The sequence below is a fragment of the Seriola lalandi genome, unplaced genomic scaffold, assembly GCF_002814215.2.
Source record: "Seriola lalandi dorsalis isolate HSWRI2012SDOR001 ecotype SW California unplaced genomic scaffold, Sedor1 jcf7180002054544, whole genome shotgun sequence".
Lineage (NCBI taxonomy): Eukaryota > Metazoa > Chordata > Actinopteri > Carangiformes > Carangidae > Seriola > Seriola lalandi.
In genome coordinates this window covers 4,228,524-4,251,607 of record NW_019525097.1, presented here as the reverse complement: position 1 = coordinate 4,251,607, position 23,084 = coordinate 4,228,524, and the positions used below count along the sequence as shown (strand labels likewise).

General features: G+C 39.9%; 1 protein-coding gene across 1 annotated transcript in view; it reads left to right on the top strand.

The window, feature by feature from the left end:
* Nucleotides 1–23,084, top strand: part of rngtt (RNA guanylyltransferase and 5'-phosphatase) — a 91,955-nt gene that overhangs the window by 55,627 nt on the left and 13,244 nt on the right. The window contains exons 12-14 of the mRNA XM_023415119.2: nt 1,437–1,505; nt 17,045–17,145; nt 22,964–23,030. Of these exons, the coding sequence (XP_023270887.1) occupies nt 1,437–1,505; nt 17,045–17,145; nt 22,964–23,030 (237 nt within the window). The remainder of the gene's footprint in view (nt 1–1,436; nt 1,506–17,044; nt 17,146–22,963; nt 23,031–23,084) is intronic.

Genomic DNA, 23,084 nt, shown 5'->3' with positions numbered 1-23,084 from the left:
GATAGATAGATAGATAGATAGATAGATAGATAGATGGATGGATGGATGGATGGATGGATGGATGGATGGATGGATGGATGGATGGATGGATGGATGACTTAATCCCCAGAGGGAAATTAAAATGTCATAGCAGCTGAGTTAAAAGACAATAAAATACAAAGACGAAGACAAAAATAGTGATAGTTATCTGTGCCTTTATGGTTAAAAAACTGGAATGGCTGATAGCTAATTCGTCTTACTTTAAAGGTGCCAATTTGCCAAAATCATGTTGTAGTCCACAGCTAACTAGGCTAATTGTGTCAATGGCAACATTATCAGTCCTCCTAGTTCCAAAACTTAGAGCAAAATTTTTTTTTTTTTTTTTTTTTTTTTTTTTTTGTTCAGTAATCTTTGACATTTTATTAAAAAATATTCTGGTTATACAAAATTAGTTCATTTGCATTTATTTCTCAAGACATTCTGAATTATGTACTTGAAATTCAAGGTTGCCAATAATTTTGTCCGGGTCTGTACTTAATGGCCTCCTTTGAGGCTGAGTTTTAACCTTGAACTTTATTATATAGGATTGACATTTTGAAACTTTTTGGAATTAATAGTTGACTTCAAATGGACGTCTAATTTATCCAGCTCTGAGGTGACAAAATTAGCCAGTATCTGTTTAGCATAATTTCTTCTTTGAAGACGGTTGCAGGAAATATTCTAATCACACACAGGCCTTTTACTGAATGAAAACCCTTCACTTTCCCTTGTAAGAGGGTAGAGCCCATCATAGACAGGGTGAATAGAAGGAGAAGGCTCTTCATCTGTTTCCATATGCAGTTATTATATTCAGTCTTATTTTAGTGCCTCTAATATCCTTGCTGTTGTTGCCGTGGCAGTTGATGTGCTTCATGATGTAGAAAACCTGCTTTTATAGTACAGTGGCTCTGCCGCATCCCCGAGGAATCACTCGCATAATATGATAACGTAGGTTCCTTTTTTTCTTTTTTCTTCCCTGCAACAGCTGTGGTGCTCGATGGTTGATGTTAATGCAAGAGATGAAATCCCACTCTTTCCAGTCATCAGGAACTTAATGATTTGTTGCTATTCCGTTCCTCAACCTGGTCTGTCAAGTTACACATATTGATCTCTCAGTCGTGCGTTATCAATCAAAGAGATTAGTGCTTAGATTCAGGGCTAGATGGATAAAACCAGAGTATCGGACTTATGCGCCTAACTCTGCAGGATTTTTCAGGTGTAAGCCTTGTGGTGATGTTGAAATTCAATACTTGTCTTTCTTTTAGGGGGTCAGATGTTGTTGGGAGACTCTACAACTGTAGCTAACTTCATAAATCAATGTCACTTCACATGTTCCCAGCTGAAGCTTTCAGATACCCATCTTGTCATTCATCTATTTTGCTTGGCTAAAACTCTTCCCTCCTTTTTCCCTTTTTCAGCTACTGGAAGGCAGCTTCACATCCCAGGTCAGCCATGAAGTCGACGGGCTTATCTTCCAGCCGTGCGGGGTAAGTGTCCATCTATGTATGGCAATCTGTCATTTTTCAAAGCTGTAGCCACGTTCGCCACAAGTTGATTGTCAGGCACAGCCTTTTCTTACACCGAGCTGCTACATAAGAACTGGACAGCTTGTCACTACCACCCGCCGTTTGTCACTCTATATATCAGTCCTGCCCTCTGTTATTTTAAAGGAAACCACCCTCCTACATGAATACACATAAACACAGACCTCACGGTAAGATGCTGCACAGCAAAAACCAGACACATGGCAGTTTGTGTTACGACAGAAACGGCCTTGGTTGGAATACCAATTTACTTGGTTAGACGAGCAGAAAATCATTTTTATCTGTGACATTATTCCTCTCTTCTACTCCTGTGATGGACTCAAGGGCTCACATTCCACTTTGCAGTATATGAAATCTCCTATTGCACATAGCAAATATAGCACAGGTAGGTATCTGCAGTAGATATGAGCCCAAGTAATATTAATAGTATTTCAGATACTGGATAAAGCTGCTGATTTGAATGCTGCTCAGGAAACGTATCACATTGTCCCTGAACAAGGGTTCTGCATATTAATCCAAGCTTTGAAATGTTATACTTCTAGTTTCAACTGTTTATGTGAAGTATCTAATGTCTATAGTTTACTCTCTTTTGTGAAGCATCGTCTTATTTTACTTGTTTACTTGTTTACTTGCTTTGCGTTTTTTAAAATCTGAGGGAAACATGTTCATTCATCTCTCTAATAGATTAATGTATTACATATAATTGTTAAAGCCATTAGGGGGTCATGTTTTTAATTAAATCTTCAAACAGGTTTAAAGCAATAAAGGTAACAGTTTATTTTTATAGCATTTATCAGAACCAGAGATTACAAAGTGCAATACAAGGAAAAGGGCAGAAGTAAAAGAACTGAATACACAAACAATAAGAGAATAGTGTGCTATTAAAATAATACATTCAGCAGCATCCAATTACGGTCTTGACTTCCAAACTATAAACATACCAAGTTGAACTTTACTTCAGTCTAAATAAACACATTCTGTGTCATGGGATGTTATTTAGAGTTTGTTTTCTACCAGAGCTTCTGATTTTAGGTATTTCCACACCTTTCAGCAGAGAGGGAATATTTTATGAAAGCAGCAAGAAAAATGTTGTTGTTGTTTTTTTTGGCTGGATTGAATCCAGAAAGTTCGCACACCTGCCTCTCTTTAGTTTTGACCCTGGAAATGTTGAACATCTCTTCAGGCAAAAGTAAATAATCAGGAGGGTACTCAACTGCTGTCTCACAGCTCAGGCATGGTGTAGTTCAAGCAAATTGCTGCTCTGGCTGTGGTCCAATCCACAGCTGGCGCCAGGTGTTTTGACACTGGATTTGACTTTTCTGGTTGGAGTGTGTCCTTAAGCGCAAAATGAATTTTAATTCACAGATGTTGATGCAGAGATTTTCTGCCCTGTGTATTTGTGGTGATAAGAAAAGTTACTGGTTATTGCTCCCTTGATGTTTTTAAAAATTGCTGAAAAAACCTTTATACCAAACTTTGCTGATTTTTGGGGGAGAAAATGAACTTGAATTAAAAATGTGAAATATATATTTAATATATATGTTTCCCTGTAAGGAGAGTGTGAATTTTCAACATTTGACTATTGAATTTAAAAAAGACATTTTTGCAAGAGTGTTTGATTTGGGACACGTCCCTTACCAATATACAGCATATACTACTGAACTGTCCCTAGCTAGTTTTCCGTCAATGTCTAGTCAAGGTATTTGGTAAACATATGGTTAACAGATCTCGTTCTCTACTATGATTCCTGCCTCACTAACCCAATATTGCGAATAGGATTGGCTTTGCTGTTTCTTGCTAACATGTGAGAGGATGTAGCTACATCTGGTTACAAGAAGCGCCAAAGCTCCTGGTCAATGACAAATAAAAATCTGACACTCAATCAGTGGTTGAGGAAGTATTTCGATCCTTTACTATAGGTGGTAATACTACACTGATACAGGTAACAGAACATCAACACATTTTATATCACATATCTTATAAGCTCTGTTGCATGTATTGAAAGTGTCTTTCAAGCGGACTAGAAAGTAATATAATAAGAACAACTACGCATCCGTGGTGTCTGCAGCTGTCGGTGTGCATGTCAGCAAAGGAAGGTAATTGAGGCTTAATAGTAATAATAACACTCAACTGAGCCATGAATGTTGTTCCTTAGTGTTCATATGGCATCAACATCAGTGTGTTATTTTGACAGCTGACAGAAGCAACTCATCTGTGTCACAGGTAAGGTCGACTAATGGCCTGGTGATGGGTGACGTGTTGGTAGAGAGATTCAATGTTGTGACAAATGTTCGGCCGATGATGATCTCTAAAACAATGGTTTGTCACTGTGTGTTTGAAATGAGAGCTTTGAAAAGGCACCTACTGTCTCAATGTTCATGTGACAAGCATCAATCAGGTGACAGTCGTGCCTGGCAGTAATTCGGAAAGAAGGAGCAGAGGCGAGGTCCTGGATGAGGCCTGGGCTTGTGACAATGTGAGATTAAGAGTAAATGTTTTGGCATTACATTGAGTCTGCACTGGTAAACGTGGGCATTATTACTATACTATGTATATCAAATGTAAACGTCACATGAAGTAGTTTACACACAGTGGCTAATTATACACTTTGGTGTATTTCTAAAGAAATGGATCCAGCTGAGTAGCAGTGAGAGTGACAGCAATGAAGAACAGTGTAGAGCTGGAGATATTCTGGACGTTGAAGTAACTCAAAACCAGCCTCACTTCAAATGCATTGCAGTTCAAAAGCTGTCAATTAGGGTCCTCCATCTTAACGACAGTACAAACAGTATCTGTGGCTTCACTATTGCACCACCATAAAGGAAATTCTCTGCTTTCACTGTGTGAAGACACACACTATAGAGAGGACTACACTGCATTCTCCCCAGAAGGATACAATAACTGGCAGAAGGCTCCTGTTAAAAGCCACCAGAATAGTAAATCCCGCCATCATGCAGTCACAGTTCAGTCAAAGCTTAAGAAGCAACGGCAATAGATTCTCAGCTCTCAAGTGCCTGGATAGAACAATAAGTAGATGCTGGTTGCTGTCTGCAAAATATTGTAAGTTCAATGCAGTACCTTGCTAGGCAGGGATATAGCACTGCGAGGCCTTGAGATGCAGGATGGGAATCTATTTCAGCTTTTGAAATTCAAAGCACAGGCTGATGCCTGTCTCTCTGGTTGGCTCTCCTGTTGTCATGACTATTCCTCTCCTCCAGTGCAAAATGAGATTTTGCAATTGTTAGGAAATTGTATTGTATGTATTGCACTATCCATCCGGTCTCTACCAGTTTTTCTGTCTTCAGTCATTGTAGATGGCACTCAAGATTCCCCAGGAAAAGTCTATATGTTTAAGATATGTGGAAAATTACCTGGTACCACAGGAGGCATTTGTTGGTTTGTATGAGGTGTCAGGGACGACCTGGGCGGAGATTGCCTGAGTGGCTGTGGATGTCCCCTTGAGGCTATATATTCCCATGTCTGATTTAAGGGGGTCAGACATGATGGTGCTGCCAGCGTATCGGGAAGCACAAGCAGAACTGTAGAGCAGACAGCAGCCATTGGCTTTGCAATTGCATTGTGGGACACAAAGTCGTAACTTAATCACACAGTCTGTATGCCTAGCCATATGTGATGCCTTGTCGTGGTCCATGAGTTAGGGACATTGAGCGAACAGTCTGGAACATTGAAAGCAATCTTTTTGCAGTAGCAGCAGGTTTAGAAGGATCAGAAGTGTTTTGTCTTTACCTAATGTGAAAGTGAGTGATTTAATTTACCTGGGCGAATCTTAAACTACCTGGCCAGGACGGCTAAGTAAAGCCTATGTATTAGAAATGCTGATCTGCTTTCCGCATTTAATGGATCAGATGGAAATTTACCAAATGTCACATTAGCATATGAGATCATTCTTCTTGTTTTAAAGCAAAAGAAAACTGATTTCACAGTTGGCCCCCGATTCAACCAAATAACATAGCTGTTGTGTTTCTCCCTCTTGTTGAGCATTATCAGCTCTTCTCTGTGATTTGTGAAGTAATTATCATACAGCCATCAGGTAGCAACAGCTCTCAGGAGAGCTGGCGATGATATTTGGCGGCGGCAGGTTTACACAGCTGCACTTTATCTCCAACACAACACGAGCAGAGATGATCTGCATTTCCAAACAGACGTGACTCCGAGGCTGGTTAATTGATGTGTCACCGCTTTGATCATTACATAAGCGTGAACATAAATGTCTAACTTTTGCAGGTGCTTTGGACGCCAGAGTCTCACTTTTCTGTGTCTTTTACAATATAATGATCTGTTTTTCATGTATTTGGTGGTTTTGAGACGGTGTTTGTTTTGCTGCAATTCTCTCCCATAGAAGAAGTGATGCTAATTAGATTAATTTTCTTTCTTCCACAATTGGTTTCTTATTTATTCAACTGCAGAAAAATGATCCTTTACTGTATGTTTGGGGGAAGAGAATATATCTAAAAAGAGGGTGTGATCATTGGTTTCTTTTTTAGCTGCACATTATGCAAGAGATGCCTTTGAGAATATTTTAGGAGGCTTTATTGAATTTCCAGATTATCTACAATCCAAACCATAAATAGTTTTTGGATTTCGAGCAGTACATTTGCTTTTGATGCAGCCTGTTATTGATTTGGAGTCATATTGTCCCATGTAGCCTCAGTGAATTTAAAAAAACTTGGTAGGAGAAAGGTGTTGAAAGCACTGAGGCCCTCTTGATGTTAACAGTGTATGTGGCACTTATCGAACCATCTGAGGAAATTGTAACAACATCCACATCCCCTGTCATGGATTACGACCACACTGTCAGCCAGGGCTTGATTTGTTTTGGCAGCTGCTTTTTCACGCTTTCGAAACGATTGCTGTTCATAAAGTACAGAAGAATAGAATCAGACAGGAAAATGTGCAAATGTCCTGTCAATACGAAAAACTGATTGCATGGACAGGTCGGCCGCTCAGAGAAGCCCATGTTGTTACGAGATGCCTTTTTCCTCCCTTTTCATACAATTCTTGACCTCTGGATAAAAGTCTTTTCAGTGTTGCACGGCTGTGTACAAGATAGTTATTTTCAGAAATCACCACCACAAACACAAAATTCAGTGTGTCCCTTTTAAGCTGTTTGGGCGATCAAATCATTGTTCATGAAGATGTTTTTTAGTTTTTATAAATCTGACAGATGGAAATCTCTCTGAACTCCCGAAGGTTTCGCAGCTGGTTCCTGTCTGCTCAGACAAATGGGCCGGGTTGGAAAAGCTGGCAAGTCTAATGTGACTGAATGATGATGCAAATAGTCAGCCATCTGATATGAAACTACCAAAGAAAATGTTATGTAACACTGTCTGGTTTTACTTCTCTATTATAGAGTCTACATTTAACAATTAAACAGCTTGTTTATGGGGGTTTGGTTTTATGAATCTGCCACAGACGGAGAGAGAGTCTCAACAGAAACAAAAAACAGGATTTTTGTAATAAAGCAACAGTAATCACTTAGACTATATTAGATATATTCACATGCATCTCACCACACTAATAATGAATGAGAACAACAGTGTGACAGTGGCCTGGGTTTCATCACAACAAGAGCATTGCGCACTTAAAAACTGCAGCAATGATGAATTTAAATGGTAATAACAATTCTTAACAACCACAGGCCTGGCAAAGGCAAACACAAACAACATAACACATAAAAAAGGAATAATTTTAGTTGCTCTTTGAAAATCCAATTGTCATCTGTGCTAATGTTACTTCAAAAAATAACTAGATTTTGCCACCATGATGGAAAACAGTGAGCATACAACTCGGGCTGCATCCTTTATGACGCAACAATAAGGACGGGCACAGCTGGTGACGGAAAGGGAAAATCCACCGTAGGCCAGACCGCCTCATTTCGGTTTGGCCTCGGCGGTAATCCTCCGAAGGATGCGGCCCACAAAGGTGTGGCTGGTCGTAGATCGCCAAGGCTGAACTGAAATGAGAGGCCCTTGCTTTTAACAGTTGTACCGTCAGCCGTTCAAGTGAGCTGAAACCCAATACTTAAATTTAAAAGTGTATTCTTAGGCTCTATGTCGGTGTTGTTTGCTGCTACATTATTTTCATCACCGGCGCGCATTGAAACTTGGGATAGGTTGATCCACCAGTGGATCCTTTGTTGCCCAGGAAAAGGATGCATTTCTCTGCTGCATTTGAAGGAGCGTTTGAAATGGGACAGCCTAGTCACGCTGCTGTGACACAATCGGTCTTCAAAAGCAGCCACCGAAGGATGCAGCCCCTGAATTGGGACGCAGCTCATGTATAGCAGAGAAGTCTTAAGCTTTCTGCAAACTCACAGTCAGTAATAGGAAACCTAACCTAATGTGGAGGGAGATTTTTATTTTGACCTACACCAAAAAAAAAATGATATAGCACTAACAATAAATAGATATTTACAAGGAAGAGGTAAAGGAAGATTTAATGATCAAGACAGATATGCAGACTGCGAGGGAATTTTCTCTCGTCCACCTAATGATGACTGACTCAGGGTGAAAGGTCAGTGTGAGGCCCTCGGTCTCTGTGCCACAGCTAATGCATTAAATCTTACAGGCTTTGAGACGCTCAGGCGGCTCCTCCAGACGCAGCTGTGGTTTGCTGCTGATACTGTTTGTGTCAGGGTTGATAACAACAGACCTTGGATGGTCAGTAACAAGTGGCTGGGTGTTCTAAGAATCAGCACTTGGGCGTCATTAGTCATGTTTCCTTGTTTATGGTTAATGAACCAATAGTGTGTTCATACATCCCTCTTCTCCCTCTTATTTTACATATTTGACCAATTATGGAGTGTAAGCTATCTATAGTAATCTCTTGAAGTGTATGAAGACTATCCTCAGGGCTTCAGAGTTGAGGTGACATCATGCACAGGAGACTGTGTTGATGAATCCTCTTTTCTCCTTGGCCAAGCTTCAATAAACATCCTCAGCATAGGATATCCAGACAAGCCATTGCTGCCATCAGGCATTTTTGAACTTCTTTTTTGAGACAAAATGAGAATAAGAATACAATTCTGTGATTTTTTTTTTTGCAATATATTATCAGCCCCCGCTCCGCCCCTTATCTGTTTTATGTGCATCACACACCCAAAGCCAGTGTGTCTGCAACCCATCCACGTTTTGATGCTGTTCCGGTCACCTTGGATATAAAGAAATAAGTTTGTCACTGGGTGGTTTACTGAATTAATTCACTTTTTAAAATGTATTTGGTTTTTTGACCTTTAGCCTTTGTCATTGGATTATTGATTGTGGCTCTTGTTTGAAATCCCTTTTATATGCCAAGCCATGTAAATAAGTAATTATTTGTGAAGGATGCCGAGCAGCGGGGGCAAACATGTTGGGACGTGGGGGAGCTCTTTAAATAAGGACTGTCGCAAAATAAGTAAAAAGAAAAAAAAAAGATGTAGAAACACACCCTGCGACAAAGAACACTTTTGTGTAATCTGTAATTGATATCTACGGATACCTCAAGTTATCTAATCGATAACGTAAGGCAAAGGGTTTCACCTCTTCACAAGACCTTCTGATCTTTGGTCAGTTTCAACCTCAAACTAAAATTCATCCTCCGAACTCATTACTCGTATATCAAAGGTATATCCACAGCAGTTTGCAGCAAATGCAACAGTGGGATGAATTTGAATTCTTTCATCACCAACAGCACATACATATATTGAAGTTTGCAGGGGGTCGGTAACACTGCCTCACACTGAGATTGGTTTCCAAAGTCATTGATTTTTTGTTGACCTCTACACCAATCAGTGCAATGCTAATCTCCTTTTGTGTGAATGGGATTAGGGTGCTCTCGAGGTTAATCTCAGCAGGGTCTTGCCGCTGTGAAGGTCCATTAATATAAGCACAGGGGTTTCCACTGCAGCAGCCCGGAGTCACTGGGTGTTTTATCTCGCCCAACACATGGTGTCCTTGGAGTATGTTTTCTTTGTGGAGGGAACATTGGAAAGATTTTGAATTTATAACAGAACCATTGCCACAGATGGCAGATTTGCTAATCGGAGAGCACTCCAGATGGTGATCTCTGCACAAAGAAGAATTTCTGTTCTCTCTACACAATCCCAAATCATTTCTTTCAATTCCACTCAAAAAGCAAAGTCAGTACAGAAGGCGTCTTTGATATCTGTCTTGGGCCCAGTGACGTTAAAGCTTTTCAATCATATTGTGAAAAGATTATCAGAGACTGATATGCGAGTTATGGTCACATCATTGGTTATTGTGCATTTTATGTGGTTCACAAATCACTTTAATCATTTTATGTGGGTTTTGTCATTCTCTTCTATCTGTGTGTCGTATCTGCACAAAGTCAATATTTCCTTTTTCATTTCGCGCTTGTCCTTGTATTCTTCAGCCTTCTTTATTCTGAGACTAATCTTTTATGCCTCTGCACCATTTTGCACATTTACACCGAAACCCGTCTGAAAACGCACACACAAACACACACAGTGTCAATGTGACTCAAAGAAATGGGCCAGTGTGTCTGAGCTGTAACAGAGGGAGCTTTTCTCTGGGGAAAAGATTTATTGGACTTGTCCAGCCTTTTGTCTGTGATCCGCAGCACACTTAAACAATAAGTCTGCCTCCGAGCAAAAAGCTGTTATTTAAATGAGACTGTGAAAAAAAAAACACTGTAATCAAAGGACTTATCTGGAAGCACACCCTCAAGGAAGCTTGTTTTTCCTCAGTAGTATTACACTTTCTACATTCATTAGGCTTCTGTTTATTATGGACAGCTTCTGGTATCATTTATGATCTTCACTACGCATGCGATTGCAACATTGTGTGTATGATTATAGACATCATATCAGCCATTTTATATGAAGCAGACACACAATGATTGATCTATAATTGAGCCGCAGTATTTGTTTATCTCGTATCACTGCCAAATAATCAGTTCAAAGCCAAAACTGCTCTTAAATTGTTTGCGTGCGATACGATTTATTTCTTTTCTCATTTCCCAAAAAAGTGAAAACATTTCAAAGAGAAATAGAAAAGTTTTTAGATACGGTGCTGGATATTTTGCAAGGGTTGTGAAAATCAGGAGCAAAGATTAAACATAACGGAGAATGCACCCCATCCATTATAGATACACTCATCCATATAATTCTCTATTTGATTTTTAGACTCACAGAGTTGCTAGCATAGCTGCAGACTTCTTCTTGATGTGTATTCTGTGCGATTTGCTATTAGGGGAGAAAATAATTTTATGGAGTTGAGGCACGTGCAGGCAAATATTGCATTTAAAGCACAAAAAAAGGATTGTTTAATCAATAATAATCCTTTAAGAGTAAGCAGTAAAGAATAACCAACTGACCTTTTATTCTATTGGAGAGTTTATTCTGGGGCACAAAGAGCTCCGCGCATTAGTATTCTGGTTCTGTGTTTTCTTCCCATACTTCGAGGCGCAGTGAAAATGAAAGGGACCCATTTCCTCCTGTGAAAATATGGATTGCATTAGATCAAATACAACCTGGCTATTTCTGGACTTTAAAAGGGTAACACATCCCCGACCTACAGCTGTTCAATAACTTGTCGTATTCTCTGTTTGCTGTTCTTTCCCTAGATTCTCATATGTGTGTCGTCTCCCCCCACCCCCCTTTTAGGTTATTTATTTCTCTGTACTGACATCAGTACAGTTTGGTCGTCTTCTATCAATCAAAACAAACTTTTAACTCATTGTCAATTGTAGTTTCATCAGAATAGCATCCCTACAGCTGGTTGTGTGATAACCTGTCAAGCTCTGTAAAGAGTAATGCATTGTTGTTTTGATGAATCACAGCATGTTATTATTCATGAGCTGCAGGTTTCTCGAGGAGCTGTGATGTACCATTCATGCTTGGACAAAAACCGTGGATGTATTTTCTTAGTTATGGATTTCTTGCCAGTTTGAGCTTCTTCTTTTATTTGAAAATGCTGTTCCTTTTGTGAGTTAACTATTGTTTTGTCGGCTACTTTCAATATTTATATCTTGGTCACCAAAAAGGGGTTTAGTTTAAACAAGAATGGGAGACTGCAAAGCCAGCCGAGGAAACGCTCGCACAGCTGCAGAGCTGCTGCTGCATGAACCTGGAAATACTGTAATATGATAATAATTAAAATACATGACTGAGAAGATGTTAAAAACAGCAAATGGAGAAGAGGATAGAGACCGTTCATCAGCCGAGATGGAGAGTGAGCTAGGTACTCAAGCAGTAAAATACTGTTTCTCAAAAGTAATTTTACTCAAGTTGAAGAAAAATTACTTGAGTAAATGTTACTGCGTTACGTTTTAAAAGGTGAAAGGGTAAAAGATTTTGTATGACGATAAATGGTAAAACTATTAAAGAGCATCTTAAGGCGGCTACGGTATTTCAGTGCATACAATACATGTCATTCCCAGGTGAGAACTGCATGAAAGCAACCAATACATTCCAGGTAGGCACTTTGCAGCCTATGCATACAAATGATAATTAAAGGTAATTATAAAGATTAACAGCAGTACTACGCAGAATAAAAGGTGGAGATGTATAAACAACATAAACGCCACAGCGGCAGCAGCTGACAAACAAAGACAAAATGCTGCTTTGTTGAGCGACACAGTAGCTGTCGATGATCTCTGTGTTAACCACAACTTCATCAAGCGACTGTTTTTACTCTGTAACAACTTCAGCTGTATCTGTAGTGAAATAAAATACTTTAGTAGAAAAATACTAATACTAATAATGTTATTTATAGATAAATAATATAAAAGAGTGAAATTACTCATTATTAGAAATACTCCAAAAAGTGCAAGTACACACAAAAAAAAAAAAAAAAAACCCTTTGTTATAGAAATGAGAGTAAATGTAACTTGTTACTTACACCTCTGTTCATCAGTAAAACTTTCTGTAAAATATATCCCCGGTAATAATAGTTTTTAAATGTGTAACATTATGGCATTCAGTGGCAGAGGAACCATTGCAGATAGAGGGAAGAATTGATTTGACTAAATATCATTGAATTCTGGATAAAAATGCCCTGCAGAAGAAAGAAAGTGAACAAGAAAGAAGGAAGCGAAACTGAAATGAGGTCGGTTTCTACAATAGAACAATGATCCAAAGCAGACTTCAGAATCCACCATGAACTAACACCCTAAAACTGAAATCAAAATGAAGCTTTTGGAACGGCCTGTTAGCGCCTTTGACATGAACATCTTTGAAAATCTGAGGGTAGATCTAAACGTGCCGTGTGCATAGGTCAGCCTAAAATATCTCAGAACTTGAAGTGATCTGTGAAGAGTAGTGGGTGAGTGGGTGAAGAGTGGCCTTTTGAAGAAAGACTCATTTTCTATGTGTGTTTGCTGCAGGGGTTGTATTTACTTTTTTTCCCGCTAAAAAAAAAAAAGAAATCCACTAAACATGTAATTTGTTGGTACAGACCAAAAGTTGTGCTCAACGATAATGAATATCAGACTTATTTAAAGAAACATGACTCCAGTTGAATGATGAAACTGCTGGATGTGTAGATAAGCAACTGTTTGCTACATAAACTTAAAGGGTGACGATATGTCAGCTGACCCCAAGTGGCCAAAATCAGTTATTAAAAATTTGAATACTTGAGAAAAGCTTGTAAAGTTTTCTTTATTCTGTTGTATTTACATAATTGCATCTACTGGTAACGAGCTGTATAGCGTGTGTGTGCAGACCAGTATGAATTCATAGGAAAGGCAGATTAATCCTTTTAAATTAACAAGTAATAACTCTTGCTGAGGTGTAAGATTTGAAATAACAGCATTAGTATCCGCTTCCATTGGATGCTTTTTAGGGCAGTTAGTGCTTATGATTTTTATTAGAGCTGGCAACATTGGCTGTTTAATTATCCATTTCCAGGAAGAAAAAAAAAAGACATATTTCTTTACAGCCATTTGTTTTTACATTTAATCTTTGTTTTTTTTTTTTAATTTAAGAAGCTATACAGCCACACTTTTACTTTCACAGTGTGTGTCGCCCTCTGTTTTTCCTCCCCTCAGTCCGACAGTAACAGCCACTGAATTTCTAACCTGAAATAGAAGGCAATTTATATGCAATGGAACATCATTACATGAAAATGAATTTGATAGATGAGAGATGTGTTCCTGAATGCAAGGTCGGGCTTGGAGGTTTGTTTTGCACTTCAGTAGTGAAGCTCTTGTTTTGTATGTGCAGTCACTTATTGACAAGACTAACAATAGTAATGAGAGCAAGAGTACAACTGGCAGCACTTTTTCATTTTGGAGTGAATTTGAAGGTTGCCTATTTATTTAAACTGCCGTCTGATTGGCTTTTCATCGGGTTGTTGCTATGGTTTTGTTGGCTTGGATTCATTTAAAGCAAATTTCACTTTGGTTGAAAGTGTAGCATACACATTTTAGCATGCAGAGTTACAAGCAAGCCTCAACAGATCCTCAGGGCATTGGGTTTTCAAGGGCTGATTGTTCATTAACTTGTTGATTTATACATGTACCGTTGTTCAAGCACAGTAAAAACATACAGACACCATGCAAACTTTCAGTCATCGTTCTGTCATTCAGAGCATTTATGAAGTGACTGCTCAACAGTTGAGGAGGACTCCATCACTAAATGCGTATATTTCATTTTTATATATGGAATAAATCATTTGAGAGGTGGTTATTTTGATGCCTATGCAGTATAGCGCAACTAACTGCACTGAAAGATGTTCCCTTCTACACCCACGTTTTCAGAAGAAAAGATGTGCTCAGTCAAGGTTCTTTAAAAGAGATCTGCCCTCCTTTCCTGCTCCCTAGCTAACTGCAGTGAATAGCCTTTGTGGAGTGTGGTGGTTTCAAAGGGAAATAAAGGCCGCCTCCCACATTGAGAGCTCCACCGTGGACAAAGCAGAAGGACACGCCACACACGCGTTCGCGTCACTTTACACCGAAGATGACAAAGTCAACCTGGCCAAAGTCAACCAGTGAATAAAGTTAAAAGCATCAGTACAGAAATACTGTAATGAAGGCCACACAGAGCATTACACTAAGTGACAGGCACAGTGACAGAGCAGATATTCTATAAAAAAGAAAACGTTTAAAAAAAAAAAAAAAAAGCTTTCACTTTTTTTCTAACAAAGCAAAGTTCAGCAAAATTTTAAGTTTGGTAAGTTAATTTCTCAGATTTACTCTAAAGTTTCACTTCTATTAATTCACTCTTAAGTTAAAGTATTTCAAATCTGTGTGCTGTGCCCACTAGAAAAAGGTTTGTAAATAAACTGGAATTACTTTTTATTTTAAATCCTATATTGTGTAACTATACGTTTTTGCCCTCATTGCACCTTTTGCTGCACAAAAGAGTCACACGACTCTATGTTGCACAATAAGGCTGCAGGGAGTGTGAAGACCTATCTTCTACGTAGTTGTTAATATTGATCAGACGAAAGACCATCTGACTCCCCAGAGACACATTTATGAAAGACAAATAACAGCATGCATCATATCAGTTACATATCAGAAATAAGAGGTTTAATAAGAGATTATTAACCTTGATGGGATGCATGCTGGGAAGTAAAAGCGAGTAAGCTGACAATGTTTTAATGACTTAATTTGATGAGTCAAGTAAATGATCCGTTGAACTTTCAGTCAATTGAGTGATAGCAAGTTATAATTGATAATTAAACAAGTGATAATTAGTTATACTGAATTAAAGATAAAGAAAAAGGTTAATTCAGTCATTGTTAATGTTTGAACAGATTTCAAGCGGGAATAGGGAGGTGGTGTGATGCAGCCAGGAGGCGGCTTCACTTTTTGCTCCCACTGTACAAACTACTTCACTGCAACCACACAGAACCCATGACTTCCTGCTAGAGATGTCCTGAACTGATCTTAAGGATCAGTATTGATTCCAATCCAGCGTTGCAGCGCTGCTCCCCTTAATGATAATTCTATGGTGCAACAATTCTCTAAGTGTGAGTGTGAGTGTGTGTGTGTGTGTGTGTGTGTGTGTGTGTGTGTGTGTGTGTGTGTGTGTGTGTGTGTATGAGAATGTGAAAACAACACTGACTGGATCCGCTACAAGCTCCAACAGTAACAAATCTGTTATCTTTCCTCTTAGTAGCAAATGTAGGTGTGTACAAAACATCCAGGTAGCGCTACCTGAGAAACTGTGCAGCTGGTCACAAGTGTACTTACCTTTAATGTTAATTCTATGACTAACTTGATGTCAGGCCAAAATAAAACTCGTCTGTTTTGGAGTTTATGTGTTCTCTCTAAGCTGGTGTCTGCACTGGTTGTTTATTAGGTAAGAAGCTTCACTCTGTGGCAGCACTGTGGACTGTTTGTGTATTCCCAACAACTCCGAGAGTGAAAGTCCTCTCACTAGCTGATGGTTTCACACCAGTTTGAGGTGTTGCGTTCTCCCAGTTAAACCGTCATTCACATCAGTAATTTAAGATCATCAACTTCATAGTTTTGAGCCAGGATATTCAGGATTTGGATGAAAAATATGGTTTCAGATTATGTCAGATACTGGGGCTGGACCCTGAATTGAATGAAAACCATTAGGAAAAGTTTGTGTGAGGCTGCAAGATTTTATGCTATTCAGCAAGCACAGCAGCTTGCCAAACTAGGCACTTGTATTTGTGGAGGAGTGGTGTAGTTTTTTTTTTTTTTTTGACAAGTCGTGGTACTGTGTCTTTCTTCCCATGATGATTCAAAGTTGTTTTTTTTTTGTTTTTTTTAAGTCCTGCCATACGGCTGTACGTAGGTGGAGCCAGATACTCCTCTCTTGGTCATGTGTTGTGACAGCGCAGGTCCTCCTGAGGAATCCTGTCACGCATTTCCTTGGAGTAGACTTCTGTTACCGGGCAACCTGACAGTGACAGAATCTGGTCATCTGTTCCCGCCTCCACCTCATGCCTTTACATTTCTACATGTTCCAGTGCACTTGTTTCATGTCCTCATGTGTCATATGTTGCTGCACAGTGAACCACAGTAGTAATGGTGTGGAAAAATGCAGAACATTGAGTCATAATTTGTCAGCCTCTAATGGTATTTACATGTCTATTCTAATGCACCTACCCTGCAATTTTCCACTTAATCATTTCATTTCAGACGAGGAGTCCTTGAACAAATTCTTTAATTAGCTCCCTTTGTTTTTGTCAGGAACTTGTTTGCATTTCATGACACGGATGTTACCCAGAGACTAATTTTGAACCCTAGATCAGTTCACTTCCACGTCTTGCTGCTCTAGACATTTAGATACCAACAGTGAATCATAATGGAGCTTAATTTTTACGAGGGTTTTTCACCTCATAAACTGCTCTGCTCACAAATTACTCAGCCATTAAGTCTGCAGTGTTAAGGGTTGTCAAAAATGAATAACTACTCGTGGAAACATGGTGTCAACCTTGTTCCATGACAGCAGTTTTCATATTTATTTACCGTGACACATCCTCTATAGTGTAATTTTATTTATTATTTTGTTTTCCCTGCAGAGATACAAGCCCGGGAGGTGTGATGACATCCTCAAGTGGAAGCCCCCCAATCTCAACTCTGTGGACTTTCGCCTCAAGATCACCAAAGTTGGAGGAGAAGGGTAAGTCGCTGTTGCCAGGGAAACACTCTGCTTCATGAATCTAATAGCACTTATCATTTTGTGACGCACAGATAGTCACACACACGTGTACGGTTTCCATGTGTGAAGCATGTTTTTCAAAGAAATGCAAAACGCTGTTTTATGCCTTTTATCTTTTTCTTGTGTTTCCCTTTTGTTCTGGGGTTCAGTCTCTCTTGCAGTAAAGTTGCCACAGTCTGCAAAAAGCTCATTCCTTTCACCATCATCACCTACATGTGCCTTTTTTCTGCAATCCCCCCCCAAAAAATTCTGACTTGCTGTATGCGCCTCTATGTGCAAAGAAAAACACTACAGCTCTTCCCTTTTTCTCTCGTTTTATGTTTTCTATCCTCTGTAGTATAAATTATTCAGATCTCCCAGTGCTCCTACAAGCCTTCATCCTGGTAGACATCACAGGGCTGCAGAAAAACAATTCTGTACTAAAAAAGACAAATCGATTTCCTGCTGATAATTAGAGACCTCGGACGTGCATGTATTTCTGATACAGTGTGTAATAGTAAACTAGATGTGAAATTTCAGCCAATGCCATTGGCAATGCAGATCTGGTTTGGATTACCATAAACATTTTACACAGATATTCATGTTCGCCAAAGGATGAATCCTAATTTCTTTGGTGAGCCTCTGGATTTTCCTTGCACCACCAGCATGTTGATGTTTTTTTTTAAGATTTAAGTGAAATTTCCCGACAACTATTTAATGGATTGCCATGAAATTTGATGCATGTGTTTATAGTGCCCAAAGGATGAAAACTAATGAGTCCTAATGATAGGAAGTGATCCTGTTCGTGTTTCCTTTACTTTCATCAAATGCCATCGTCAGGACAAAATTTTAAGTTTGTTAGGTGCACTTTGTGATTAGTACTAATTAGCAAACATTAGCATGCTAATATACTACACTAAAAATGACAAACTCAACTAAACATCAGTATGTTGTCGGGGCAGCTGTGGCTGAGGAGGCAGAACAGATCGTGCGCTAATGACTTGCTCCTCCTGTTCACATGTCGAAGTGTGCTTGGGCAAGACGTGGAGCCATGCTGAGGCCAGCACCTTGCACGCTGTCTCAACAGCTATAGTGTAAATTGGGTGAATAACAGGAAAATTATAAAGCGCTATAAGATAGAGAGGCGCTATATAAGTTCAGTACATTTTCCCTTTACCGTGATCGAATTCAAACTAGCTAACGTTTGGATTTCACTGCTACAGTCTCACAGAGCTGCTAGCGTTCATGTTTTTTCTTCTTCCTGTCAGCACAATGCACATCTCTTTGCTCTGTGTACTTTCCTGCTACTCAATCTGTGAGTGTTGTCTGAGTGCGAGCGAGCAGACCCACAAGTGTCAGCTCTCTGGTCGTGCTGCCTTTTCCCCTGCATGCCAGGTGACCCCAGTGACTGTCCCAGCTTTTTAGCCATGAGCCTGCCACCATTCACCAACAACAGACTGAGGGAGGAGCACAGCAGGACACAGTCACTCATCCTACTCCAAAGCCGGCCAGCTCGTCAGCTTCTTGACTCCTCCCTGTGTGTGGGAGAACACAGACGATTATTGTTGCCATTTGAGAACGTTCAGACGTTTCACTGAAAGATGAATTTGAGGAAGAGGAGAACTCTTCAGACCTCACTTGGTGTAGGTTTTCAGATCTCTAGTTACTGTCTGAGAGAGAGAGTGAGAGAGAGCGAGAGAGAGATGGACAAGAAGGTAACAACTGTTTATTCACCAGCCCACACAATCAATCCTTGAGCATGTCTTTGTGTACCACTGAGGCATACAGCCTTGCAAGTCTTATTACCTTCTCTGAGAGCAAGCACACAGGCAGACGGTGATTATTGTGAGGAGAAGGAAGGGAGGAGAGGAGGAAAAGAAGAAAATGGAAAGTTGAAGCAAATCCAGGAAGCATGATAGCGCCCCTCCCATGTCTGGAGTAGAACAGTCCTGAGTATTGTATAGATTGCTTGAACTAGGGATAGTTTGAGCCAGCTTTCTCTCTGAAGAGAATGAGAAGAGAACGGTTACATCATCGTTCTCTGGGTGTGTAGTGACTTTGAGGACCCAGAAAGAGGGAATGATACTGTGTGACTGGCTTGGATCGACTCTCCAGAGGCCAGCATCCAGGATTCTTGTTACTGCTCTCTCTACGCTGTTGACTCAAGTGTCATTACAGCATCCCGATCCATATTTCGTGTAAAGTATCCACAATTCAGACTTCCCTCATCAGGTACTGGCTCTCTTCACCGCTGATGTATAAAAGTCAAAGTGACATTAAGTTCAACAAATGATAAATGCGTCAGAGGTTTTGGGAAATTCATTCATTCATTTATACAATCCAGTTTTTCCATCAGGATTTCATAAAGGACTATTAGCCATTAATCCTTTGTCAGTGGCTTTTTTACTCGGTACAAAAAGTATGTCAATCAAATATTTATCACTTCCCCATCACAATTTCTTCAGAGACATATCCACACTCACCCCGACATTCCTGATCTCTGTATCTTCTTACTTTTCACATTTGGTGTAATAAAGACAGCGGCTGTTTGGTGGGTTTTTCACCTTTTTCCAATCAGCATCTATAATTTTAATATTCATCTCTTTTTCCCATCTCTGTCTGTTTTGCACCAACCTCACCTACAGAGTGAAAAAATTTTAACTATTATGAAAAGTCTGCATTGTGATTTTTTTTTTTTTAAAGATCAAATATTTCTGCAGTTTCAGTTGTCAGACTAGTCTTAGAGGCTGCAGGGAAGGATTTGGGTGAAAAAGACATTCACTGCACTTGTAGTGTAATTCACAATGAGGGAGTCTGAGAATGTCAGGAGAGCCCTTGCAGAATTTCAGCCGTCAGCACAAACATGAAGGATTGTGCAGAACAAACATGGAGCCTGTCTTTGGACTGAACGCCCATGAATGGATTTCTCTGTATGGACACAAAGATTTCTGGAGTTGGCGCCCGGATGACCCAGCTGTATCCAATTGGCATAATATCACAGGGAGTTTGTTGGCTGAACGCAAAGTCATTAATATTAACATTCATTTGCAGCACACCATAGTGGCTACTCTTAGTCAGCATATCTAAAGGATAATGGTAGCAATAATATATTTTAGCTATTGTCATCAAATCTATTAAAATACCAAAACCACCAAGCACCATTTGTCCATCTCTCAATATTTATTGAAAGTTTATAAGTATACAGTGTGGACCAATGCAACACAACACAGTAGTTACAGCCTAAACTAGTTTTTATGTCCAAACTCCTCAAGAAAAGACTTAGAAAACAGCAGAAAAACACCAACAACAACAACACAATAAAACTACCATAAAACTCAACAACAAGCTGTTTTATTTATGATTTGAATTCTGAGAGTAAATAGTTCCACATATTGATCCTCCGAACAGACACAGGATTAATACGAAGGCGCCTTATAGTTCCCCACAGACGCACCCTCACCTCACAGAGCCAGAAACCCTGAGAAGTACTAACAAACTTGTCGACTCGTCTACCCGTTCTATGGCACTCAGCCCCAAGCACATTTGTTCCCACTGAAGACGAATATACAGTCTACGCAGTAATGTCCTAAAACAGCTGGGCGTTGTGGGTGTTAGCAAACGTTACTCAAACAGGAGAAAACATTGAACATGTTGGGAACCTGGCTGATTAATACACACATGGTACACTGCTGAGCATTAACGTCATCAGGACAGTGTGTGTGTAGGATTGAGTCAAAATAAACTAGAGTACACTAGGGATGAGTACAAGTAATGATTTCATCAATTGTTATTCAGACGCAAACCTGAGTGATCATTTTTCCCCTAATTCCCTGTAGCATGTTTGGATTGTTAGGATCGTGTGGGAAACACATACAACAGAAGAAATAACTTTTGTTAAAGAGGAGGTTGTTTTATATTTGAACACTAGACAATTACGTATTATTAACAACATCAGGTATTTCTCAATGTCTCCCATAAAGAGTGGTGTATTATGGGTTGGCTGTAGCCATATTGTTGCCACACTAGTGAGTGTCTTCAGGTCCGTTTATAGCATGTCTTTTTAGAGATAGACTGCCTGAGTGAAGCCCAGTTCAGCGGGGCGCCTGATGGCTCGTGTGAAGTGTTTTGTAGCCATGGAGGAAATAAATTCGGGACGAGTGAAAGCGTCCCCTGACGGCGACTGCAGAAACACACCAGGGAACGATGCTTCTGTTGAGCAGCCAAGAATTACCACTGTCACAGATGATGAGGAGCTCAAACAGAGAGAGAGTCTGAGTGCTAACTGCCAGAGAAAATCATTTTGACTTCTTCTGGGAGCCTGACAGGAGAGTATGTGAATATGTGACTGACAAGCTCCACAAATGTGTGATTTACTTTTACTTTTATGAAGACTGTGAGAATCAACATCCCTACTATGCCTTTTCTTTTTTATACACAGTGCCTGACTTTCTTTATTCTTAACATTATAGGGATGTATTGAATTGTATTCAATCTGAATTCATAAATCGTTTGACATATCGTTCCAGCTGCTCCAGGTCAGATTGCATGTGTTTCTGAGACTATACGGTGACATTTAACAGCTTCTTGATTGTTTTAACAAAAAAAAAAAAACCTGTCTATTTTTATCAGTGTTCTCTGCTGTTTAGATCTCTCATTTTAACACAATTCATCTGACCCTGACGCTGAGAGAAAATTGCAGTGTAATTTAAGACAGCAGGAGTCTCTCAGTAACACATGAACCTCAAACATTCAGTCTTTGAGTGGAGCATCAACTTAGCATTGTGAAACAGCTTGAGAACGACAACAAAAGAGCCTGTTCTTCTGAAACACCCTGATATATGCTCTCTGATTCTGTTTCCTCGTCTGTTCTGTCTCTGGTAAAAATCTCACTGATACTGTGTTGTCATCAGTACAAATTTCTTGTTTTGTGTCCTGCACGTGTAGGAAAGTATTTATCCCACATTGCACAAATCAAAAGTATTAATAGAACGAGCGGGGGGAATGGACTTGCTGCTGTAAGGTCTGAACAGTGTCCATCACTGCACGGCTATTTGGCTCTCTTAATGTCTACTGCTGCTTCCTTCCTGCTTGTGCTAGCTATCATTACACAGGAGGGGGTTGGGGAGGATGGAAAGATGGTCTCTGATTTCAGCTCCAATTGAAATCGCTGAATGAGGTGCATCAGACTACGTAGACGCACTGTAGCTTAGCCATCAATTTAGCTCAATAGCCCCCCTTATTTCCGTTCTAAAAATGGCGAACTAATATGAAACCAGGGCCCGTGTACTCAGTCTGCGGCACACATAGCACGTCTGCGGGCACATGTGGGGGGGGGGCAGTGTGTGATTAAGACATCTGCTGGGCGTGATCTCTTGGATGAGACACAAGAACTGCACAGACACATGTTCATGGTACAGAGGGCTGCACACACAAGGCATAAGATTATACATATAAACCCCCAATATAGTCTGAATCAACTGTGCTGAGGGCTGACGATCATCTGTCAGACAAAGACGCCGTGCCGTATAACACCATGGCCTCGTGTTCAGTCTGTATATGTTCCACAGAATTATAATTGCCTTGGACACTGAATGTGCCCATACTGTAGTTGTCCCTGTAAGTCTAGCAACATGACGCTGCACAGAGAGACAAAGACGGGCTCATATAGGTGTAATCTCACATCTCTGCTGTTCTGTTACTAGCTGGTAGTGATGTCTTTACGCCGCTGTTACCACTCAGATACTCTCATGTTGAGATCCTGCGCCGAGGGTGTTAACCGTGATCTTTTTGTCTTTTGTAGGATGCTTCCACAGACTGTCGGCTTGCTCTACGTCGGCAACTATGACAGGCCCTTTGCAAAGATGAAGGTGAGAAAATAAATGTGTTGTTTTGTTGAATTCATCCTCATGCCAACAAGCCAA